The 20926-nt window shown below is 41.8% G+C and overlaps 6 protein-coding genes across 6 annotated transcripts; 5 read left to right on the plus strand and 1 right to left on the minus strand.

Annotated features, from left to right (window-relative positions):
- Nucleotides 1–1717: 1717 nt before the first annotated feature.
- On the plus strand, nucleotides 1718–4113 carry LOC104450106 (ras-related protein RABA1f; the record flags this gene model as incomplete). The annotated part of the gene is made up of 2 exons (XM_010064538.3): nucleotides 1718–2115; nucleotides 3359–4113. Coding segments are annotated over 2 exons (831 nt in total), but the record flags the coding sequence as incomplete, so codon positions are not given.
- Nucleotides 4114–5523: 1410 nt separating this feature from the next.
- On the plus strand, nucleotides 5524–8951 carry LOC104450107 (RNA exonuclease 4). Its single transcript, XM_010064540.3, has 9 exons — nucleotides 5524–5671; nucleotides 5754–5829; nucleotides 6028–6106; nucleotides 6382–6463; nucleotides 7268–7376; nucleotides 7847–7935; nucleotides 8005–8069; nucleotides 8157–8235; nucleotides 8464–8951. Exons 1-9 carry the CDS (start codon nucleotides 5615–5617, stop codon nucleotides 8614–8616), a joined length of 789 nt encoding a protein of 262 aa, XP_010062842.1. The 5' UTR covers nucleotides 5524–5614; the 3' UTR covers nucleotides 8617–8951.
- A 1219-nt stretch (nucleotides 8952–10170) lies between these two features.
- LOC120294756 lies at nucleotides 10171–11321 on the plus strand. Its single transcript, XM_039315241.1, has 2 exons — nucleotides 10171–10391; nucleotides 10481–11321. Exons 1-2 carry the CDS (start codon nucleotides 10224–10226, stop codon nucleotides 10985–10987), a joined length of 675 nt encoding a protein of 224 aa, XP_039171175.1. The 5' UTR covers nucleotides 10171–10223; the 3' UTR covers nucleotides 10988–11321.
- Nucleotides 11322–12607: 1286 nt separating this feature from the next.
- LOC104450108 lies at nucleotides 12608–13794 on the plus strand. Its single transcript, XM_010064541.3, has 2 exons — nucleotides 12608–12760; nucleotides 12870–13794. The coding sequence occupies exons 1-2, from the start codon at nucleotides 12650–12652 to the stop codon at nucleotides 13476–13478; spliced, it is 720 nt and encodes a 239-aa protein (XP_010062843.3). The 5' UTR covers nucleotides 12608–12649; the 3' UTR covers nucleotides 13479–13794.
- A 515-nt stretch (nucleotides 13795–14309) lies between these two features.
- On the minus strand, nucleotides 14310–15773 carry LOC104450110. The gene is made up of 2 exons (XM_010064544.3): nucleotides 15035–15773; nucleotides 14310–14923 (listed from the first exon to the last, which is right to left on the minus strand). The coding sequence occupies exons 1-2, from the start codon at nucleotides 15656–15658 to the stop codon at nucleotides 14498–14500; spliced, it is 1050 nt and encodes a 349-aa protein (XP_010062846.2). The 5' UTR covers nucleotides 15659–15773; the 3' UTR covers nucleotides 14310–14497.
- Nucleotides 15774–19389: 3616 nt separating this feature from the next.
- LOC104450111 (anthocyanidin 3-O-glucoside 2'''-O-xylosyltransferase) lies at nucleotides 19390–20924 on the plus strand. Its single transcript, XM_010064545.3, has one exon. It carries the CDS (start codon nucleotides 19390–19392, stop codon nucleotides 20773–20775), a length of 1386 nt encoding a protein of 461 aa, XP_010062847.2. The 3' UTR covers nucleotides 20776–20924.
- Nucleotides 20925–20926: the final 2 nt, after the last annotated feature.

Here is a 20926-nt window from a genome sequence, read left to right on the forward strand (position 1 = left end):
TCATACTTACATTGTTGGATATTCATCATCAATTCGTGAAGTGCCCGTATTTTCTGCAAGTTCATTGCCCTAATACTATGTTTTAGGAGGAGGGATGATGATGGAAGAGAGAGGATTCTGAAAATTGCCATCTTATGTGGATAGAGGGAAAGATAAGGACCAGCAGAAGCAGTAAAGGTTGCAATGAAGTGGAGGGAAAGCACTAAAGAGGGATTGGTAAACTCAATTCTTCATATTTGGAGGGATCTAAGCTTTTAACAAATTGCCTAGACCAATCATTCCTAATTTCTCGTAATTCCTCATAATTCCTCGTAATTTTTTCTTTGTCTCTTCCTTTCATCCAAATATGATTGTTTTTAGAACCTTCTCTTCTCCCCTTCTAACAAGTATAGTGTAAATATGAACAAATCTAGAGAGATTGTGGATTACGAAGCAAACCTTTACTTCTCTCTCATTTGCAACCATAGTTTATATCCATATCTAAGTATATAAAATGATATGTTATAATGCGTCCTTTCTTTCCTTCATCTTGTCTCTTGCCAACGGAGTAGACCTGCCATTTCTTATGCTAGTTTTCTATGCTATTTATGATCATAAGATGATGACACCAGAACGCTTAATTTATATGCTCACCATCAGAATCAAATCCCCTTAATGGATCCTAAAGAGCACTTCCGCTTCTCTCTATCCACCCCTACCCCTGTGCGGCTGTGCCTCTACTTGCGTAAATCTCACCAGCATCCAAATGTTTTCATAATTCAATCTCTCTTATTTTCTCCAAGAAAATTCAGATATCTATTTCCTTTTCAAATCACCCCTATCTAAGGATCCGTTCATTTCGCGGAAAATGAGCAATTTCTGGAAAATATTTTCCTAGAAGTCTTTTTTCGAAAAATGACAATATTTTATGGTGTTCAGCTAACATGAAAATGTTTCGGAAAATACTTTTCGGTGTTCGGTAAGGAAAATATTTTCCGTTCCCCAGATTGGCGAGCGCGAGTATTAAGCTTGAGGCTTGCTAGATTGATGAGCGCGAGTTTGAGATCGCCGAGCTTGACGTTCGTCTAGTCTGACGACTAGTCAAGAAAGAAGAAAATGAGAAATGAAGAAAAGAAAAGAAAATTAAAAATAATTCAAATTAAAAAATAGTTCGAATAAAAAAAAAGAAAAGAAGAAAAAGAAAGGGGAGGAAGAAATGGGAATTTATAAGGTGTGAGATAGAAGAGATTAATTGATGAAAATATTTTTCACTTTTCAAAAGTAATTTATAAGGACTTTTTTCTTCGATGTAAAACATTTTTCTTGGCTTAATTCATTTTTTATTTAAATGAAACGCCTTTAAAATTCGGAAAACTTTTTCCTAAATTAATTTTTGCGAAATGAACGGGTTCTCGACATAAGGTACAAACTCTTTAAATGCTCACGGGTCTCCAGTACGTCCGTGAGCACTTCAAAAGAACCATGTTCATATGTGTTCCTAAGAGAGTAGTCCCTTTTGTTTTTTGGCTCGAAAAGAGAGTAGTCCTTGAGACGAAGGAGAAGCTGCGGTCACATTCGACTTCGACGGTGTGCAAGTCCGACGGGTTCGGGTCGAAGCCCGCCCGCCCGCCCCGGAAGAACGAAAAACAGCGGTCCGCTCCGACCCGGCCCGAGCGTACACACCTGAACTCATTTCACAATCGAGCACCACCGTCGGTCGCCGAGTCATCAAAATTGACATCGCCTCTCCTCTAATGCCTCGGTCGTCTCTCTTCTCTTCCATTTCGCCCTCGTTCTCCACGGCCGTTCCAATCCGACCTCGCCGGAATCTTTGAATTTCCTTTTATTGTTTCCGATCGAGGGGGGTTTCGGCCGGCGGGAGGAGCTGCGAAGATTTCCCTCGCGCGGCGGATGGCGGGCGGGGTACAGGGCCGACGACGATTACGATTACCTGTTCAAGGTGGTGCTGATCGGGGACTCCGGCGTCGGCAAGTCCAATCTGCTGTCCAGATTCACGCGCAACGAGTTCAGCTTGGAGTCCAAGTCCACGATCGGCGTCGAATTCGCCACTCGCAGCATCCGCGTCGATGACAAGGTCGTGAAGGCCCAGATTTGGGACACCGCCGGCCAAGAGAGGTGGAGATTCGCCTCCCTCGTGTTCCCTTCTCTTCTTTGCTTTTTCTAAAAATCTTCTGGAGCTTTTGTCTGATGCGAGTCGCACGGGTCTCTGTCCTTTTCTCTATCGCGTTGGATCTGTGATTTTGTGTGCTGTGATTGGTCGAATTCGAATCTGGAAAAATGCGATCTTTGAGTTGGAGCGCGAATCTTAGATCTGGATTGATGCTGACGTTTAGTTGCGGTGGGCGTATCATGTAAGTGAAGTGGAGGTTAGGCAGTCTTTTTCTTCTTCAGGTTGCGGTGGAGTCGTGTCTATTATCTTGATTATTTTTCGCGCGCCAGACTGAGTTTGTCTCCTCGATTCGGACAGTAACCGGGCATCGCATTGCGACTCGGGTTCACAAGGAGTTGTTCTTGGTGATCAGGTCCCAATTGATTAGGACGAGTGTAGATTTGGTGCTGTAAAGGCTATGTGTTTGTTAGAGAGTCAAATTTGGGCTCTAGGTTTGAAGAGGTGAGGCAGTCTGATGAAAGAGAAGTTAATGAATGCGAAGACAAATGATTCATGGTTTTCATACGCATGGAAGTCGGAGTGAAATAGAATGGATTCCCCGTTTCACGTTGATTCACTTTGATTTTGAGTTCCTGTGTGCTACTCTGGTTGTGCTCGGAAGGTGTGTCATTTTGTTGTTCCGCATGTTCTTTTAATCCCTAAGCATGCCTCGATTCTTTAGTGGAGCGAATTGCTAATTCACTTGCTGATGTGCGACACATTGCATGGTTTTGAAATCAAGTGGTTTCTTCATATATTTTAAGTGGGGGAAGCTGTTTCAGAATTGCTGGAGGTTTAAACGGTGGCGGGCAACCAGTTTTTTGGATTGTCTAGGTTGACCTGGAGATGTAGGATGCATGTCTGTAGACTTACCAAGTGCTGCTGGGGGCGAAGATGTGAATTAATAGGCTGACTTTATCAAGGTCAAATTTATTTTTGATGATTAATGAAATTCGTAGAAAAGCAATAGTGCTATTAGAAGGTTATACATTGATAGGAGCTAATGAAACAGAGCAATGAAGTATGCCTTTATCTGAACAGAAGATCCAGTGTAAGCCGCTTCCGGATGTTTCATTTCCAACTTATGGGCTGGGTACTGAGCTTCTGTGCTTGTTCAAAATTCTGCTATGATAGAACTTTTCAAGCTATAGACTGAAATTTCAATATGAGGCTACATTGACTAATGTAGTTTTGTCCGTTTTGCTACAGGTACCGAGCAATCACTAGTGCATATTACCGAGGTGCTGTTGGCGCATTGCTTGTCTATGATGTAACTCGTCATGTCACATTCGAGAACGTGGAGAGATGGTTGAAGGAGCTGCGGGATCACACCGACTCTAACATTGTTATAATGCTTGTGGGGAATAAGGCTGATTTGCGACATTTACGTGCTGTTTCTACTGAAGATGCCACGGCATTTGCGGAAAAGGAAAATACCTTCTTTATGGAGACCTCTGCGCTCGAGTCTATGAACGTTGAGAATGCGTTCACTGAAGTGCTCACCCAAATACATCGAGTAGTCAGTAGGAAAGCCCTTGAGGCTGGGAATGACCCTGGAGCTCTTCCTAAAGGACAAACCATTAACGTTGGATCAAAGGATGATGTCTCAGAAGTTAAAAAGGTCGGTTGCTGCTCTTCTTGAGGATTTACCCGTCAAACATTTGAAGGAAATGAAATTTTCTCCAGTAGTCTCATGTGTCCAGATGCTTTAGTTTCTCTACTCTCTTTGGTTTTCAGTTTTCTACTTCATACTTGTTGTACTCTCACTTGTATAATTCTTTCCTTTTCTCTGGCTCTTCCCTTCTTTTTTCTCTTGGGGTTGTGATTGCTCTAAAATTATTGGGACAAGCTCGAAAATTGTATTCTGATAGCCTAGCTTCTGTATTTGACTTCATGAGACGTGACTTGCACGGAGAATAGAACACAGGCACATGATTTCATTTAAGTCCAGAGGCATTCTTCCATGTCTGATAGCGTATCTTCTTGTCTGTCCGACCAATTAGCTTGTGTTTGAATAATTTTGCGTTTGTTGGTTGTGTTTAGGGATAATTTATTTTATACAACGGAAACATCACGTGACCATGATGACTTGAATAAATGACCGATCATCTTTGCTTGCTTGCTATGAATCTAGTTCTACCGAATACCATTTTTGATTTGTTCTTACATTTAATTGATCGGTTACGTTACATATCACTTTCTTGTGGTATTTCCGTAACGTGAAATGCCTTCTCTCATTTAAGGAAGAGTACGAGCAGAGCATAGAGCCCTATGGTGTTGAATTAAGGGATCTTTTCTTTTTCTGGCGGCATGTCTTTAATGCTCTTCTGTGAGAGATTGGGTTGTAGTCGCGGCAGTATTGAATGGACTCAAAAGACAATGCGTGAGTTTCTAGGGAAAATTGAAAATGACATGCCGGTTATGGCAGATGAGGAGTTGGCCATCTGCGGACCTGCCTAGCAAATTGTTATATAGTAAGATATATTTTTTGTACTCTCCCTCTCAAGGTCATATGCAAAATGTATTTCTTGGCCAGCTTCCCAGAAACCCACCTACATATAAATATATAATGGCATCTGCTGTCGACTGCCCCAATGAAATCTTATGGTACTCTCTCATGTGAAGCAAAAAGTGTGCACGAACCACAAAAAAATTGAAATAACCTATAATGGTGCTCTCGAGAGATAATGGCATGCCCCCCACTGCCCAAGAGAATCTAACCAAGTCGTGGATTGAATTATTAAGGTCCAGAGATCTGAGAAACTTTCTTGTAATTGGATTTTTAGTCCGCCTTTAGCATTATGGAACTTCATATGTTACTTGAAGTGATGGAAACGTTTTTATTTGGACAGAATAAAAGAAGAAGAAAAAAAGCCGGAGTTCCGTAGTCAAATTTCATACTTGGTAATATAATGCGACAGTAAACGAGGAATCGGTGGTGGTGAGCTAGCACTTCAGGAAGTGTGAAACTTAATTACAAAGAAGTGATGGAAATGCTAGTTCTTTGCAAAATAAAAAAAAAAAAAGAAGCCTTTGGTATGAGCAGGAATTCGTTGTTTTTCTAGGAAAATTCCACGAAGAGAATTGGTTTAGACCGCTGGTGGATAAGAGAAGAAAAGATTGACAGATTAACTACATTATCCAGGTTACTCAACACCATGAAGGATGGAAACGTTTTTATTTGGACAGAATAAAAGAAGCATTGGTAAACGAGGAATCGGTGGTGGTGAGCTAGCCAAAAAAAAAAAGAAAGAAAAAAAAAGATGGTGCGGAGTCATTTGACCCGTCGGACCATCTGGGCCGTATTCACGGGCTGAAAGAGCGGGCTTGAAAAGAGGAGGAAAAGGGCAAAACGACATCGCGTGGCGCCCTATTGTCGCAAGAAGCGCACCGAGGCGTTCCTTGCTCAACCTATTTCATCAACCTCCAAACGTTTCAGACCTGGCGACGAAGTGGGCGCCAACGATGAAGCAGCACAAGAACTCTCAACAGCTCAACCCCAACTGGGCTCAGCTGCAACAAGTACCTCTCTCTACATGCCTGCGTATGTGTGCCAGTGTGCGCGAATGCATGTTAATTATCGATCGTCTTCCTGATTGTGCAGAAGCTCAAGTCCCATGGCTCCCGACCTCCTAAAAGCTCCGAGCTTTCCGATTCCGGACCCTCCAAATCCGTATTGGGTACGCGCAGAGTCATACCCTTTTGGCCTTTTTGGCCATACTACTCTTGTTGGGTGTGCGTCGTATTTTCATGGGTTTTCCAGATAGTAATGCATACGCGCACTGGCTGTCTTAGTTGCTTTGAAGAAAGAAGGTTCACCTGAATTTGGCATACTGTTGTTTGACCCGGCTTCGGGTTTTTTTTTTTTTCACGTGCAGGGAAACGCAAGGAAAGGGCCGATGCGGAACCTGACGATCGTTGCCCTGATCCCTTGATGCCTGCCAATAGTGATTTCGGGTGTGTTTCTTTTGTTTCCTTGTCCATTCGTTGCCTTTAATCATCTGAACTGCTTGCTAATATTAAGTATTGCTCTGGTTGCTTCTTGTGTTTATCATGAGCAACTCTAGTGAATAAAACATGTATGGGGTTCAATAGAAGACACGAACCTCGGTCCCTTTTGTGCCTAATAATGCAGCTTCGAGGCATCGGTATTTTACTTTCTTGTGGAGGGCATAAATCCTCCATGGTCATTTGTTGTGCTATTCATAATTCCTTAAGTGAATCATATGCAGACTGACGGATGCGATTGCCATGGATTGCGAAATGGTTGGTGTCGCTCAAGGAAATAAGAGTGCACTTGGGCGAGTTACACTGGTATATGAACGTTCTTTTTCTTTAGTGATTAGTGGGATAGAACATTCTTACTTTCTGCATTCTCATTTTTCTTGAATAGATGGTGGTCGTGTGCTTATTTTATTACTGTATATTGTTGACAAGTGTCTGATACTTTCTATCTCTTAAAATTTTCGGATATTGTAAGGCTATCCTAATGCCTTTGCATCTTTATGTTATTTCTGTTTATTGTAGATTTTGTGAGTAGTCCAGTGACAAAGTTGAGATGGTAGTTGGGAGTAACTTTGATGTATTGTTTTTACTTTCAATGGAATCATGCTAATGGCAAACAATCTGGTTCAAACTAAATCCACTGCTTTTTTATGAATACATTGCATGGACTTTAGCTACCTGTCCTCCTCCTTGTTGTTCCAACTTCCAGATGGTTTCTGGATCCCCCACCTTCATACTTTTCACTTTGATTCTGGAGACTTTCTGTCTTGGAGAATGTGCATGACACTTATTTGGGCCTTTGTGAGTTAGGAGAGATAACCATGTATAAGGATTTGTTTAAGGCATTCCTGACTCCTTGATATCCTTGACTGTTCCTCATTAAAGGTACTACTTGCCATTCAGAGCATTCACTGAAGTATTCACCACAATTGGCTGCAGTGTCGATCGACAGTGCTAAATTTTCTTGAATGTGCTTCATGCAGTCTTTTACTCTTAATTTTATTTGCTTCACAATTTCTCTCTCTTAGGGAAAAAAAAAAACAATTATTTTCATAAGTAAATGTATTGTGCTTATTCAACTTGTTCATAACTTGTTCTTGGAGCTAATTGCAGGTAAATAAATGGGGAAATGTTTTGTATGATGAATTTGTTCGCCCAATTGATCGTGTCGTTGACTATCGCACACAAGTCAGTGGAATTAGACCCAGTGATATGCGAAAAGGTTTGTCTCATCTTCTCTTCATTCTTTCCTTGTTTTTTATCCAATTCCTATCCTTGATTGTGCAGTTAGGAAAATTTTATAACTGGTAAAAATCGTTTATATCATGCCCTTATCCAATGTTTTGAGTCTTCATGGGATATTTTTGAAGTTACCATCTGGTATTGAAAAAAGTCTTCTGTTAAGATTGAACTGTATAGTCGAGTCTGTAGAGTAGCTCCAGTAGTCAATTGTCGGATAAGTGCTTTTGAACAATTCCAAGTAATAAGGGTGATGTAGTAAGCTGCATTATGATTTGAACATTACCGGGTGTCCTTGCAGGAGATTTCTTTTGGATCTCATTGCTTTCATGCCTTTTTTTATGCTATTATTTTTGTTCATCCTGCTCTATGGTCAAGGCCTATTCAATAATATTGGACTATGCCTTAATCACAGAAAATCTAAAGAACTCCATTCTTTGATTTTATTTGCAGCCAAGGATTTCTGTACTGTTCAGAAGAAAGTTGCTGAATTGATTAAAGGGAGGGTTCTTGTAGGCCATGCATTGCACAATGATCTTAAGGTATGTAATATCTTGTTTCTGGTGGGTTTGAATGGCTTGTCATTCTGATCTATGCTTTCTTTTTACCAGGCATTACTGTTGACTCATCCTAAGAAAGACATAAGAGACACCTCGGAATATCTACCCTTTCAGAAGTACTGAATTTTATTCTACTATCTTCCTCATGCATTTTAATTGACCTATATTGGTTTTCCTTAGTGACATGCAAATCAATGATGCAGGGAAGGGTGCCGAAAGGCGCTTCGTCATCTTGCAGCCGAGCTTCTTGGGGCTTCTATCCAAAATGGAGAACACTGCCCTGTAATTAGATTGACTTTGTCCTGACTGTATTCTCCTTTCCATTGATAGTCCGTTCCTATGACCAAATATTATATGTGACAATTCTATACTACTTCAGTCATTTCCTGAAAATATCTATATGCAATTTATTTATCGATTCTGTCTTTATCCTAATCGCGGTGATTTTTTCTGATGAATCTGTCTTATTCTCCATAACAGAGCTAATATCTTTGTTGTTTTTGGTTTCAGGTAGAGGATGCACGTGCTGCAATGTTGTTGTATATAAGAAACAAGAAAAAATGGGAGAAAAGCGTCAAAGATCAAATCAGGTTTAAACAAAAGCAGAAGAAACGCAAGCCAAAAAAGAAGCCTGTTGACAATGGTGCTTTGAAAGTTGACTGAACTAAACTCATTTCCTGGACATTTCTTTCAGTGTCAATATGCTAGATGCTGCAGATCAAGCCTTTTGAACCCCTGAAAGAGGAATGTATTCAACGAACGGTACATGCTTCAAAAGGAAAAGATGATAGGGGATCTGCATTTGCCCTACAAAGGGTTGAAGCTTTCAGAAACAGCTGTGTATCTTGTTTTCTTAAAGTTTATGTTTTTCGCAGCAGTTATCACGTTCAGTCTACCAAATACAATGGCATATTGTAGACAGATTCAGAAATGTATGATTATATTGCACCTTGTTATTCAAACATGAGGTGAATTGCAAAGGAAACCTTCTTGTGCATCAGATATAGCAAAGCGGTCCGAATTGATAATGACTTAAATTTAAGCATGTCCATTTAATTAAATCTCGTGAAAGCACCGTCAGTTAATGGAAAAGTCATCAATTCACTTCAATGTCAGTAGTTTGACCACTCAGCTATCTTCTCACACGAGAGACCTCCATCAGCATCCTCTAAAGAAGCAGCTCCTCGAAAGTCAGTTTCTAGCCAAGGCATCAATTTCTTTCTTCAGCAGGACCATATCTTCTTAAAATACTATTCCACTTTCAATCTTTTTAAAGCTGGAGATGCGCATAGAATCAATAGTTGGCGGTTTTCACTTTGACGAACCTATGAGGATCACTAGTAACGCCATGATCACTTTTGTTCCCATTTAATGAAGATTATCCCGTGTTAGGTAAAGCAACAGTTCCATTTTTTCCAGAACTCTGGTGCAGGGTCACTGTCAATTTGCTTTAGCATCAAATGTAAGGCAAGCATTATTCATTCTTCACTTCTAAAAATCAGATGTGCTCCTGTTTGGAGGGAAAAGGACCAGAAGAGCTTTCTGATGTTTTTAGTCTGAATGAAACACAACATCGCGACAGGGAAGACTTCCTAAGTTTTTCAGTTTATGTGCCTGGTTGCTAATTCCTTGCTCAATTAAATTGACAAGAAGAGACTGGTGGGAGCTCGTAGTTGTTTTGCTATCAAGTATCGACAATGGAAAATTAATTTTCTCCTGATTTGGACACAACTGTGCAACTGAAATTGCTGCATCATCCGGAGAAAAGTTCAGTTTCTGTCAGCCCATGCTTTGTTACGTGGATTCGGATCATGCATAGCCCCGAAAAAAAAAGAAAAAAATCTCAGTGATGGAAAGCAACGAATATATATGCGAGGTATCACGGGACTGCAGAGATACCAGGAAAATCCTGTATCATGTCGTTTTTCTGCGAATTTTATTTTGCCTCTTACTTCGTCATGGTAGTTTTCGGATTAAATAATAGTAGATGTATAGAGGGTGGTCGCACGCTCCAAAAGGATATCACTTTAGGAAAGCCCATAAGTGCTACCGTATTAAAGCGAGAGATAAGAAAAACTAACCTTAAAATTATTCTCTCATATGACGTGTGTAGTTGTATTCATAAGTTTCATTTGTAGGTGGCACAATGAATTGACAGAAACCAGTGGAGTTAGCTTTTACCTTAAGTGGGGAATTCAAGATTTGAGCTAGCAACCCTTGGGTTGATTAAGATCGCCTCCCTCTGAGTCTAACTTATATAGAGGAGAGAGATGGTTTGGAGGAAGGAGCACTTGGACCTGATCTTGGTTCCCAGTGGGTTATCTATTATGCTTGGCTATCATCTCTTCCTTCTCTACAGGTGCCTAAGATGTCCACAGACCACTGTGATTGGCTATGAGAACCACTATAGATTAGCTTGGGTAGAGAGAATGTTGCAGGTACGAAATGCCACCAAGCTTCATACCTCCTTATATCAATCATGTGCTTGATGCTGATTCACGTTCGTAAGTTTACTTTTTATGTGCAGACTGAAGCTCCCAACAGAAATATACCTTTGTCCGTGATCTCAAGCGCCATAACAGCTTCGACATCTCTGGCATCAATATCCTTGGCTCTAAGTTCACTAATTGGTGCATGGTTTGCAAGCTCTTCAAATGACGTCTTGACTATTCCTTTCGTATATGGCGACACAAGGCCTACCATTATTTCCATCAAGTACATCAGTCTTCTGATATGTTTCATGCTCGCCTTTGCATCATTTGTCCAATGTGTACAATGCCTGGTCCATTCCAATTTCCTGATCAGCATGCCGAATAGCGATGTCCCAGTGAAGTACGTGCGGAGAGAAGTGATACTGGGAGGCGTGTTTTGGTGCCTCGGTCTGCGCGCAATCTACTTTGCGATCACTTTGCTGTTGTGGATTTTCGGTCCAATACCTATGTTTGTTTCCTCAATAACCATGGTCATGATGATGCACTTCCTCGATACTAACTCCACCCCGCTACATCAATTTCAGCCAGCTTGTCTCCTCTAATAAAAGGGCCTTAGAGCTTCATAGAAGTTTGAATTTCAAAGGAATTTTAGATGCATGACGATGTTCTCTAGGATTTCCTTAATCATCAGGTGGAGACATTTTTGAGATGGAAAAGCTTTTCAAGCTGACAAGATGTTGAAATTACGCACATTTTGTCCTCTACTTTTTCTGGGTAGCATGTTGCACTGATTTGCGGTTTCATTCTACTTTCCATTTTCAGGTTCATCTGCTGTATTTATATGCACCTTCCCGTGTTCTGATTATTTATGTATTGTGAAGCTAAAAACAAGACACGTGTTCTGTCAATGAGCAAGAAATTGTCAGTCCTCTACTATTCGTTTTGACACCATGATTGCTAACCACGCAGAAAATTCAACTCCAAGAGTCGGATTTTTCTCGCCAAATTCTGACTTTTCAAGATTTCTGGATTTAGCAGAATACCTTTGTAATTGCTGTGGATCAATATCAGCCTCATTAAGAGCAGCACTACTTGAAAACAAACAGCAACAATCGCACATCATGTGATACGTTTACAGAGATGAAGAATCACTATAATCAACTTTCTGACACACGGCTATAGGGGGAGACATCTTCGTCAAATATGGCTTTAGGAACTCTGGATCATTACTCATTTCGTCAGTTAACGAAGGTTTTCTAATGAATGGTTGATGTATTAGTCTATTTGTCTCCCTTTACTCATTGCTTAGACTTCTGATGTAAACGATTTTATGTCTTACCTCCTCTCCCACCTATCTGGGTTCCACACAAACGCCTTCATATTTCGGGAATATAATGGCCCTAACATCTGAATGGGTTCTTTTCTCTTCTTTCGTTGATTATAATATGAGGTACAGTCTTCGCTGGGAACTAGTAAGCTTGTTTTGATACTGAACCTGCAAAAGAAGTGTGCTTACCCAAAAAACAGTGCCTGAAGATGGTACAGCAAAATGGTTGGAGTGGCCATATCGTTATCCTGCATAACAGGACAGGATATTTATGATTCCATCAGTAAAACATCAAAAACTTCACGTTCTACTCCACCAGCAATAATATAGGAATGGATACTAATATTGGTAGATGCTGCTGTAACCAGTTTTCCATTACAAATGTCAAATAAAAGAATTGGATCAAGCAAAAAGCAATACCACAAATCTTCAATAATTTATGCCAACTGCCTAAGGCATCTTCAGAATATGGTTTTTCAGAAAGGTTATGCTTATATTTTATCTCCCTTGCATGTGGAAAGTGTTGTAAAGGAAGGTAACCAAACTTGCATCATCATCATCATACCCGAAGGTTCATTAGTTAATCGTAAACAACGGAATGACAACCGTCCAACCATGGAATCCATGAACTTCAAGACATAATCACAATTCTGAACTTTTGAAAAGATTATTCTTTTAATTAATGAGGCAAATGCATGTAGGCATCTGCCATTGTTATCATAAATGACCAAATCCACTAGCCACTTGCTTTCATTTTATGAGACACATGATGTCATGAGTTTGTCCACTCCATTTATTCTATTTTGGAGTGCCATAAGTGACACCTTCATTTACACACTCTCAGAGAGAGAGAGAGAGAGAGAGAGAGAGAGAGAGAGAGATGATTTGGAGAAAGGAGTACCTAGATGTTATATTGGTTCCAATAGGACTATTAATCATGTCTGGTTACCATCTTTTCCTGTTGTACAGATGCCTAAAGTTACCTCAAACTACAGTAATTGGATATGAAAACCATTGCAGGAAAGTGTGGGTTGAGCGAATGCTGCAGGTCAGGAAATGTAAAAACTTCTATTGCCTCTATCTCTGGACGGAAAATATGTCTCTACAACTATATTTGAACTGTATCATCTCAGAAATTTCTCTGTTTGAATATGCAGATTGAGGCAAAGGAAAGAGGCATGTCCTTGACAGTGATCTCTACCACAATATCAGCAGCAACTTTCCTAGCATCGACCTCCTTGGCTCTGAGCTCTTTTATTGGAGCATGGATTGGAAGCTCCTTGAATAGTGTTTTCACGGCCAATTTCATTTATGGGGATACGAGTCCTTCCATGATTTCCGTCAAGTACATTAGCCTCCTCAGTTGCTTTCTAGTGGCTTTCGAGTCCTTTCTACAATGCATGAGGAGTTCAGCCCACGCCATTTTCCTCATGAGCATGCCAAACAGTGATATTCCAGTGGCCTATGTCCAGAAGGCAGTCATAAGGGGAAGTATTTTCTGGTCAGTCGGTTTACGGGCAATCTACTTTGCGACCAATCTGCTGCTATGGATTTTTGGTCCAATTCCAATGTTTGTATGCTCGGTTACTACGGTGGTGATTTTGCACAATCTTGATACAAATTCAACCCCTTTGCATCACTTTCAGCCTAAAAAGAATCTTGACCTTCGCAAAATGGGCGACAGTGCAGCTGATGCCATGAGAGGAGTTGAACACCCTGAGAATGTGCAGGAAGCAAAAGGCACAGGTTCTGTTTCAATTGGTTAAAAACTGGTTAATGCCACGCTCATGTCAGCAAGAGAGTGCCCGACGAAGTCACAGCTTGAAATGACAGACAACATTGAACCGAAAATGTTTGGCTGACTGGCAACCAAGAAAAGAGTGGGGAAATCCTCAATGAAATCTTGAGATTTGGGAAGGAGTTGAAGCCACAAAAGTACACAGATCTGGTGCTGGATCTCTACTGTTATATCTGGGATATTACAAAGTCTGACTTCAGAAAATTTCGTATGTTCTGTGTTTGCGAGGATTGCGCTTATCCTCATTACTCTGATTGGTGGGCAATAAGAAAGTCTGGCCTGGATTGATCAGTAAGACTTTTTTTTTTACTTTTTTTTGGTTTTCAATGCATGAGTCCTAGTACCTCGACGAGCATATGTTATTTGCTTGTGCCAGTGTACTGCAGAAATAGATACAACCATAACGAATTGGGTCCAATCATAGATATGAGCCGTAAGTTAGTGAAACTTTAAGTTGAATTGAAAGCGAGGCCAACTTAAAACCAATTTGCTTCTTTTATCAAACCATTTTATGTATGCAGTGCTGGTTGTGTTTGAAAACGCTTTGCTTGTCGGAAAAACTGATGATGGTGAGAAAACTCGCAAAGGTAATTGGGTGTAAAACCTGATGATGCTAGTTGTGTATGTGCTGATATCTCCAGAAGCAAGGACAATTCGGTTTTTGCTAATGAATTTCGTTCGTCGGATTTGCTGGAGGAAGGATGCGAGCAGAGTTGACCGGGGTTGAAGAGCTTCTTACCAGAATATAAACATCGATCATTCCCATTATCCAGAATACAGCAGCCAAAAATAAACGGACTTTGAGTAATCCTACTGCATACGCGGTGAAGGTTTATTAGGAATAGCTAATCAAGCAAGAATCACAACCTTTTAAAGAACAAAAGGTCTTGGGAATTAGTAACATTAACGGGGAAAACAAATGATCAATCTGAATCTTCATCACAATCACATTAGTGTCGAATTAGCAGTTAATTTGTATATCCAGCTTCAGCATTCTTGACGCACATTCGATGCCACGACTCTGGCCCAAAACTTGATCTGAGCTTTCATATCTTCCGGCGAGCCGCCTTTGGCATTCCACTTCGGGACCGCTGGAGCATAGCTTTGCGCCAGCCACCCTTCAGAAAGATAAGGCGCTTCGTTCCCGTTGCCATCCTCGTTCTCCTGGGTCTTCTCTTGCAAACCGGGAAGTATGTCGACAAGTTTCGGGTTCAAATGCTTCTCCTCGAATGAAAAACCCAGTTCCTTGAAGCCTCGCACTTCTTCGTCTTCGAGATCGCTCAGGCTCTTCCTTGAGTTGCTCCTGGTTAGGTATCTTCGCCTCATCTCCTTGTTAAAAGCTATCGTGCTCTTTTCGGAATCGCTTAATTTGGGCGGTCGATACTTCGACATGCTCGCGCTCTGTGTCATTCCCTGAAACCAAGCATTTCTTTACCTATCAGTGCAAGAAGAAGACGAATGGATCTATCTGATCATGCAACTAATTATCCAAACTATTTGCCCCTAATGAGGTTCGATAAGCACCTTCGGAATATGCCGCGGCGGCAAGAACTCGGTCAAGTTAAGAGAGGCTTGCCTACTCGGCTTGATCATCCTAGGAAAATTCTCTCTTCCTTCAAACGCCCTGTCTCTTCCTATGCAAGGTGGCAGGGAAGGCGCCCTGAGAAGAACCGGGCGCGGCTGCTGCTCGTTCTTGTCCAAACCACCTTCCTTCGGATCATATTTCCTCTCTTGAACTCCTTTCTCGACCGAAGGCGGCAATTCAGCCGAGATCGGCACTTCTTCAGGAGTACCCTCATCGACCAGCGCTCGTTCCGCTCCATCTCTCGCTTCCTCACGCAACACCGGCGGAGCCCAGAAGGACTCGGCTCCGGCTCCAGCGCGACCAATGCCTTCCGGGCTCGTCTTCCTCGGCGAAGGAGAGCTGGAGCCGCTCCACCGCCGGTCCCCGGCTAACATTTCGCGGGCCTGATGATCATCGACCGAAGGGCAAGGATCGGAGAAGCACCTCGGCATGGCAGCGCTCTTGCTCTTGCTCTTGCTCTTGCTATGGAGCAGGTTGCCGAAGAACCAGTTGTCCTCTAATAAATCAACGGCTTCCCCGTCGACCAAGCAACCCTCCGAAGAAGAAGAAGAAGCCACGTCCATCGGTGCAGCTCCCGAGATCTTCCGATGTCATCACGGCTCACGGCTGTTAGAATGACTTATCTTGTGAGCAATAGCATTGAAGGTTGCAGATTGGGCTGACCAAGGAAGTCACACCATGTGCGCTGCGCTATCCATGCCATTATAATAATAATAATAATCCAAAAAAAAAAAACAACTGGACGTCGAAAGCAATTAAATTATAGGACAGCGACAGAGAGATTTGCGAAAGTTGGGTCGCGTTTGGATTTTTTTTTATAGGACCTCAAACTTGTATCACCACAAATCTCCTCTAATTAATTTTTTTATTATAAAAAACTTCAAATTTGATATATTTCAAAAAAAAAAAATAGCACGATTATAACAAATCCACCGTCCCTTCAAATTGGATTAAAATTACGAATATACTTTTGACAAATTAAAGATAAAATTCTAAATTAATATACTTGTACACTATCGCGTATCATGTAATTTAGAAATTTGATAAATAAAATTTAGATATATGGATTTGGATTTTTCTTGATATTAGTCCTATTTAATATGAAGGGAAAATGGGGAATGGTCACGTTGAAGATTGGCGCGAGACAAGCGGCGATGCCTGCCAGCCCCACAGCCCCATGTGACGGTCTTTTCGTTCACGTAGAAACAGAACAGGACACGACTCCATTTCTTCTCTGTCTTTTCCTCGATCAATTTATTCATTTTCGACTTATGTTCTTTTTTTCTTTTTCTGGATGGGGAGCCCTGCCGTGTAGGTGTACACCTGTGCGACAGCTAAGTTTGCGCCGGTCATAATTCAATTTTTTTAATGCGGGGGAAACTGGATGGAGTGTCGTGGGGGTGGCGTTGTTTTTTGTCCCTTACGGCAGGAGGGGCAGTAGTAGTAGTTGGTATTAGATGATTATTATTATTATTATTATTATTATTATTATTATTATTGATTTGAGTGCTATTTTATATATCAATAATTGGGAGTATGATTGATAATTAGTAGGTGTTAGGAGACTCATAGATGGATTGCGGGGATCATGGCCTGATTGGGGGAGCCCACGGACTCAATCAAACCATCTCACCCCCCTCTCCCCAAAACTGCTTCGTGCTTCGTGCTACGTGCTTGATGCGTTAATATTGTAATTCATGAAATTTTACCAAAAATCTCTCTATTCTACACCCTCAAAATTAGGGAGGAACTCGCCCAAATTGGGTTGCAAACCCCTTGTATGAATACCAATTCAATCTTAAAAGTTTTCAATTTTACCGAAACATTAGAGTAAAAATTCCAATGTCATCCTTGGTCAGTTCTCATCAATAATAGTTGATGTGATGATCCCAATCATTTCTAACCATCCTACGTAACACACGGCCCACATCATCGATTTTTAGAGAGGATAGGCCGAAAGGACTATTTTAAAATTTCATGCAAAAAATTAAAACTAAATTAATGAATTTGGAAAATCTAGAATTGAATCGACAGTTCATATAATAGATTTAAAATCAATAGTTTATATTTCCCATAAACTTAGGTATTGTGGATAAATTTTATCTCGCTTCTCCAAAGTTTTGATTTCTACGTCTACCAGTGTACTCAACATTGCCAAATTTGGTGGTGCATATAGTCTCCTAATGTCTTTAAGCAAAATAGTCATTGAGGGTGCAAATTATTTTGTGTTGTTTAGTAAGATTGTCAATGCTGAGCACACGCACATTGTGGGTGAAAACACATATTTCTTCCTTAAGGAAAAATTTGTGTGAACTTATCATGTGCAAAATTTTAATGCTAGGAGTTTTGGATCTCTCACTCTTTTTTAAAATGTTTAAACTTGCCATATCATCCTAGCTTTTTTAAGTACATTAATAAAGCTTGATCGCACAAATCATACAAATTATGAAACTTCAAGTTGGAACAAATTAAAAGTGAAAGGATCCCGTTGCAAATAGGCATAACTTATAGGACCGGAAATGGAATTATCCCGCTGTTCTTCGACAACTGGAGCATGCCAAGGACACTTGTTATTGTAGAGTCGATCGTGGGCCTTTTTAGTCCGGTTAAGCCCGCCCAAAACCCATTCAAGTCCATTAGTAGGCCCATGTGCACCTAGAAAACTATGGCTATCTTTCTCAGGCCCAATCTGTCGAAGTGGATCCATCGAGGCATCGACTTTGATCCGTTCAAGCCCTACCATTTATCAAGTTCATTCCTCGTAAATTAACGGCAATTAGACTATTTTTTTCTTCCAAATAGTAAAAAAATGAAAAAAATATTAATAATTCCCTCGTACCAAAAATAATATAACAACTTATATGGCACACAATCTGCGTCCTTTGGATATTTACATGATCCATCTCTCGTTGTCATTCATTATGTTTTAAAAAATTAACCAAATATACAAATCAATGATTGATCGACGTGGATTGTATGTGAAAAAGAATATAGTGATTATCTAAAATTGTGCCATACTAAAACTAACTTCGTTCACCGCGACCTTCCCTCCGACAATATCAGCACCACGTGATGGTGAATATCACATTTCTGATCAAAGGAACGTTAGAAAATTGCCAATACGTGGCACCGTGAGTACAAAGTGCTTCTTGCATCAACTACAAGGTTAAAAAACACTTGTTCATTTGTTAGATACTCACACTGTTGCCCAATACTAATTCAATAGTCTAAATTCAGAGAATAACTGATTATTTTATCTTAGAATAAGTCCCAATTGTTAGAAGAAGCATATTGATATGTCTAAACAAAGTTTCCCAAGCATGTATTCTATACGGATTTATGTTTTTTAAACCCATGATATCCTCAATGCATCACCTCGTTTGCCTCTCCATAATAATTTTCTCTTGATCTTTTTCACTACTTGGAAATCAAATAACACAAGAATCTTCTATCAACGAAAAAATATTAGATATGTCAATCTTGTCACGTAAGTAACATGACACTCCATTTAGCACTTGTCACATGTCTAGGTGAGCCCACCGATCAGTCCCTTGCCTCTCTTATATCTACTGCACCTCTCAAGGCCAAATCACTCACCAATCCCCCTTCGGTAACGACTCCACCATTGAGGTCGTTCATTGCCCCCTTCAATCCAAAAATAAGCCAAAGCCAAAGTCCAAACACCCTATCGTCATCACCTGCAATCCTAAGCCCTCTCTCAGCCCCTGCATCCTTGAGATCCCCTGCAACTCCGATGTCGTCGCCTCCCTCCACAGTTTCCAGATCTAATGAGGGCTCAACCCTCGCACGAGCGTTGTGCCCTCTCGAAGTTTAGTGTGATCAACTCTTGCCCATGGTCGAGTATCAGCCATAGGTCAAAGGGAACGAAAGGATAAAAAAAGAAGAAAGTGTGAAAAAAAGAAACCAAAGGTGTAGAAGAGGGAAGAGAGACAATGGGATTGAAGGGTGGGCCCATCTAGACACGTGGCAAGTGTTGAATGGAATGTCCTACCGCATACTTAAGAGGATTAAACTACCTAATATTTTCTCGAATTTCAAAGGCAAGGTCAAACATTTTTGTCCGCCTTTCGCGTTCGGTAGAGATGGACAAGGAGTGGCTCATCATCAATCCGTTAAACCCAAGCGCGATATTCTCATTCTTCGCGAAATGACCGATCCAACACAGAAACTAAGAACAGAAACTACCATGCGTTGATGCACGTAAAGGAAAAAAGAAAATCAAGATATCTCGCAAGCCCTAACTCACAAGACGAATTACTGATAAGTGATAGCGATGTCGGAGGAGACGAATTCGAAGTTTCACATAGCCATGTTTCCATGGTTTGCAGTTGGTCACATCACCCCATTCCTCCACCTCTCTAACGAGCTCGCCAAGAGAGGCCACAAAATCTCCTTCTTCTTGCCTAGGAAAGCCCTAATTCTCTTGGAAAACCTTAATCTACACCCCAACCTCATCACCTTCCACCCGCTCACCGTCCCCTCGGTCGCCACCCTCCCTCCGGGGACTGAAACCGCCTCCGATATCCCCATCTCCGACGCTCCCTCTCTCGCCGTTGCCATGGACCTCACTCGCCGCCAGTTAGAGGTCTCCCTGCAGGCCATGCGGCCCGACTTCATCTTCTACGACACTGCCCACTGGATCCCCCAAGTGGCCAGGCCGCTCGGCATAAGGACAGTCTGCTATAATGTTGTTTCCGCGGCTGCAATCGCCATCGTCCTCGTGCCAGCGCGCGAGGTGACCCCAGGGAAGCCGCTCACGGAGGAAGAGCTGGGGAAGCCACCGGTAGGGTACCCATCAAATACGGTTGTGCTGCGTGGCAACGAAGCCCGATCCCTCATATTCATATCCCTGCCTTTCGGCGACAACATCACATTCCATGGCCGCACCACTACCGCCATGCGAGAGTGCGACGCGATCGCCTTGCGGACGTGCCGAGAAATAGAAGGGGACTTGTGTGCCTACATCAGCAATCAATACGGTAAGCCCGTCTTCTTGACTGGCCCGGTCTTGCCCGAGCCCGCGATGGAGACGCTGGACGAGAAGTGGGCTGAGTGGCTTAGTCGGTTCGAGCCTGGGTCCGTGGTGTTCTGCGCGTTTGGGAGCCAGCACGTTCTTGAAAAGGGCCAGTTCCAAGAACTCCTGCGAGGTTTTGAGTCCACAGGTTTGCCATTTTTGATAGCTCTCAGACCACCAATCGGGACAAACTCTGTAGAAGAAGCTTTTCCTGAGGGTTTCGAAGAGAGAGTCCGAGGGAGAGGAGTGGTTCACGGCGGTTGGGTCCAACAGCCACTGATCTTGAGCCACCCATCCGTCGGGTGCTTCGTGAACCATTGCGGGTTCGGGTCCATGTGGGAGTCACTGCTGGGCGATTGCCAAATAGTGATGGTCCCACATCTGGCTGACCAGATCCTGAACACGAGACTGCTGGCCAACGAACTGAAAGTGGGCGTGGAAGTGGAGAGAGAAGAGAGCGGGTGGTTCTCGAAGGAGAGCTTGTGCAGAGCCATCGAGAGCGTGATGTATGAAAAGAGTGAAGTGGGTCTGTTGGTGAAGAAGAACCATGCGAAGTGGAGAGAGGTTCTGGTGAGCCCTAACTTCATGACTGGCTACATCAACAGGTTTATTCAGAATCTGCAGGAGCTTCAAATGAAAAATTAGAGGTATTGATATAGAGAGATCCTAAACAGCTACAGCTGCAAGTTTGGTGAACGGGCAAAGATAGCGAATTACAAAATCAGTATATGTTCCCTCCCATCAAAGAATTATGAGAGTTCCTTCCTACTATATATGGTACAACCATGCATTATCC

Source organism: Eucalyptus grandis, chromosome 6 (assembly GCF_016545825.1).
Source record: "Eucalyptus grandis isolate ANBG69807.140 chromosome 6, ASM1654582v1, whole genome shotgun sequence".
NCBI classification, from domain to species: Eukaryota; Viridiplantae; Streptophyta; class Magnoliopsida; order Myrtales; family Myrtaceae; genus Eucalyptus; species Eucalyptus grandis.